This window comes from Eucalyptus grandis, chromosome 5, assembly GCF_016545825.1.
Source record: "Eucalyptus grandis isolate ANBG69807.140 chromosome 5, ASM1654582v1, whole genome shotgun sequence".
Classification (NCBI taxonomy): Eukaryota; Viridiplantae; Streptophyta; class Magnoliopsida; order Myrtales; family Myrtaceae; genus Eucalyptus; species Eucalyptus grandis.
Window position 1 is genome coordinate 39253691 of NC_052616.1, and position 3468 is coordinate 39257158.

Genomic DNA, 3468 nt, shown 5'->3' on the forward strand with positions numbered 1-3468 from the left:
TAAATTGAGTTGCATGTTAATTAATCCAAAAGTTACGAATTGATATGGGTTTGGAGAGCCCACCCAACCTAAGGTGTTGGGTTTAGTATAGTCATTCCTTGGATGATTCACTTAAGGAAAGGTCGTGATAGGCTAAACTTCTATTATTATTTTTGTAAAGAAATTGGACGTCCATTCGGATTCATACGGGACGGATCTCGATCCCAATTAATCCCAACCCAAATCACTAATCACACCTGGGTATTTTCACCAAAGACACAGGAAACATTGCTTGTCGTTATTGTTCTACAGAATCTCTCATAGTCTCATTTTAGGCGGTCGAATTTGTGCTTCCTCTGTCACTGGCATTTGCGTCTTTGCCTTTTGAAGCCGGTTGTCCGTCAGCAATTATGACCTGCTATCCACGAAATATTATTTTTACACTCACCTAAACTGATGCCTTGACCCACAATTCCGTCATTTCGTGTCCGGACTCATTTATTGGTTTCTGCCTAGCTTTGCCAATGGACAATAGTTGCTTTCCCTTCCCATTTCTTAACCCGAGAATCATTTGGCCCTTTATATAAGATCGCGAAAGGAAAACAGAACTTGGAGGAAGAACTCATGGAAAGTGCTGGTACGAGCTTCAACGACCGAAGGTGGTCGCTGAAAGGCAAAACCGCTTTGGTCACTGGTGGAACCAGGGGGATTGGGTCAGTCGCAGTTCACTTTCTTTGTGACCATTTACACATAATTCCAGCACTTTCTTTTACTCTCTCTCTCTCTCTCTCTTTGTGTGGCGATTTCAATTCAATTATTGATCAATCCGTCTGTGGATAAGGTATGCGATCGTAGCAGAGCTAGCGGGCCTCGGCGCGAGTGTACACACTTGTTCTCGCAACGAGAAAGAGCTCAACGAGCGAGTGGAAGAGTGGCAGGGCAAAGGGTTTCAAGTGAGTGGTTCGGTCTGTGACCTCACTTGCAATACCCAAAAGGAAGAGCTGATTAAGACCGTCTCCTCTGTTTTTGATGGCAAGCTGAACATTCTGGTTAGTAACACTCAATAATCATCGTCTAGCAGATGCTATGGAAGCAATTTTTGTTTCTATCGATCTCTTGTTTGAGTCTAGCAAGAAGTAGACGTCTTTAGTTCAATTGGTTTGTGGTTTTGGCTACACATAGAAGGACAATTCTGCAAATTCTTGTTCAATATCTGCTGCTTTGATAGCGTTCTGTACTTGCTACTTGGCAACTTCTGGTTTAATTGCTGCTGCTTTGGTAGTGTACTGTACCTGGCAACTGAGTTCCTGTTCAACTAACGTCAGTGACCTCATGAAAATCATTCGTAAAGATAAAAAATTACATAACTAGTCAGACGCTACTTATTAAATTAATTTTACATTTGATTTAAGAACCCGGTTTCAGTTTGAAAGGTCAGTCTCATTTGTAATATTTTAATCACTGAACCCACCGAACAGAAAAGGGTTCCGGCTGTCGATAATGGACGTGTTGGCTGTTGAAAATCCAATCTCCAGATTGACATTGTTTTAGGTGTGCTGAATCAATAGATAATGGACAAGTTGGCTGCACTTGTTATGATCAGACACAATAACATTTAATTCGTTATTCCGCTACTATTGCCCTCATTCAATTCTCTTGTAGTCTTGTTACCGAGCTCGGTTCTGATGCTAGTACGGCTAACGCAGGTAAACAATGCGGCAGCAATTGTTCTTAAGGGCGTGCTAGATCACACACCAGAGGACTGCTCTTACGTGTTGAAAGCCAACCTCGAGTCCCCTTACCATCTGTGCCAACTTGCGCATCCACTCCTGAAAGCTTCAGGAGATGGCATTATTGTGTTTCTTTCCTCAATTGCGGGTGAAGTAGCTCTACCTGCACTCTCGATTTACTCTGCTTCCAAAGGTACGATGATGTTTTGTCCAGGCTCTTCCTTGAAGGATCATTTCCAGCACACTGTACACGGCTCATGAACTCATGTCGCTCTTCCAGGAGCTATCAATCAGCTTACCAAGAACTTGGCATGTGAATGGACGAAAGACAACATTCGGATCAACACCGTGGCTCCTGGGCCCGTGAAAACCACCATCGCGAAACCTGTATTAGTCTTACCGATATCTCTGTCTGGATTTCACGTCTTGCTTACACTGACCCTGCAAAAATTTCTGTTTATCTTAAGCTGCTGAGAAATAACTCATCCTCTTGACACATTGGCCTAGTAAGACAAAACATGGCAAACTAATCAATACTGAACTAGGGGCACTGAAATGAGAAGCAACATGTACAATAGAACTCGTTTTTAGATACTCAATAATCCAAAGTGAGGATCATAGGAATAGGGACCGATGCTACTTAGTAAAAGTTTCATCACAAAATTCTCCATGAGAAAAGTTTATGTAGTGCTGCAACATGACTCACATTGAGCTTTATCGTTCAGGAACCGGAAATCAAAGAGAAGTTTGTCAAGATGCTTGCGCGAATGCCTCTTCATCGGGTTGGAGAGCCCAACGAGATCTCATCCGTGGTCGCGTTTCTTTGCCTTCCCGCGGCTTCATATGTCACAGGGCAGGTCATTAGTGTGGATGGTGGCTACACGGTGGGCTTCTAAGCCAAGCCACACAAACTTCTCCGTCCCTAAGTCAACTGCCTTTCAAGTCAGTGAACTCTGTTTTGTAGCTGATCACTATGGACGGCGAAGATACAGTTGAACAGACCATTGTCCTAACTTTCTTTTAGGTCTAAGTCGGAGGCTTCCGTCTCATTGATTGCTTAAGTTATCTGGAATTTCACACGTTGTTTACGATGGAAGAAGTTCAAATACCATGTTGGTCTCTGGCGGACATGACTTCGCCTAGTGAATCTTTCCAATAAAGTTTGGTGATTTTGGGAATCGATCCTGGCTTTCTTGAGTAATCATGATTTCTTGATTGGCTAATTACCTTAGGCACGAGTCAATGGCCAGACTAAAATAGAAGTGGGTTTCTATCCATCTAATGCGTGCACAACAATGACTTCGATATATATTTTAACTGATTATTACAGCACATTGACCCTTTATCTTGCCATAAGATCTTGCAAGCCAAAGATAATATTTTTCAATTGTATTCTTGATATAGCCGAAGTTTCGGGAGAGGCTAGTATGGAGCATTCTCAGACTCTACCTATTTACATTTTGGAAAGAGATCCCCTATTCAATTTATGCTTACGTTGGTGCCTCAATAATCTTAACAGTGATTTTTCCGTAAAATTTATTAATTTTGGAAATTGTTTAATATGTTAATGGTTGAAATTCATTGAGATACCAAAGAAGACACTTTCCAAAACAGAAGATCTTTGTTCGTCGATTACAATTTTTTCTTTCGAAAAAAAAAATATCAAAAAACCCAAAACTATAGTTCCTATAACATATTTAATCTAATTTTTTTTGTAAGACTAAAAATCTCAAATTTATGTTTGTGTGAGACACAAAAC

At 41.1% G+C, this 3468-nt stretch overlaps 1 protein-coding gene across 1 annotated transcript; it reads left to right on the plus strand.

Annotated features, from left to right (window-relative positions):
* The first annotated feature begins 486 nt into the window (after positions 1-486).
* Positions 487-2889, plus strand: LOC104454845 (tropinone reductase 1). The gene is made up of 5 exons (XM_039313729.1): positions 487-692; positions 821-1028; positions 1686-1902; positions 1990-2096; positions 2435-2889. Exons 1-5 carry the CDS (start codon positions 604-606, stop codon positions 2603-2605), a joined length of 792 nt encoding a protein of 263 aa, XP_039169663.1. The 5' UTR covers positions 487-603; the 3' UTR covers positions 2606-2889.
* The last annotated feature ends 579 nt before the right edge of the window (positions 2890-3468 follow it).

Excerpts from the sequence above, each read along its gene's own strand:
- LOC104454845 (XM_039313729.1), top strand. The coding sequence starts at position 604 with ATGGAAAGTGCTGGTACGAGCTTCAACGACCGAAGGTGGTCGCTGAAA. Across the intron at positions 693-820 it reads GGTGGAACCAGGGGGATTGG|GTATGCGATCGTAGCAGAGC; the intron begins GTCAGTCGCAGT and ends TCTGTGGATAAG. Across the intron at positions 1,903-1,989 it reads GATTTACTCTGCTTCCAAAG|GAGCTATCAATCAGCTTACC; the intron begins GTACGATGATGT and ends TCGCTCTTCCAG.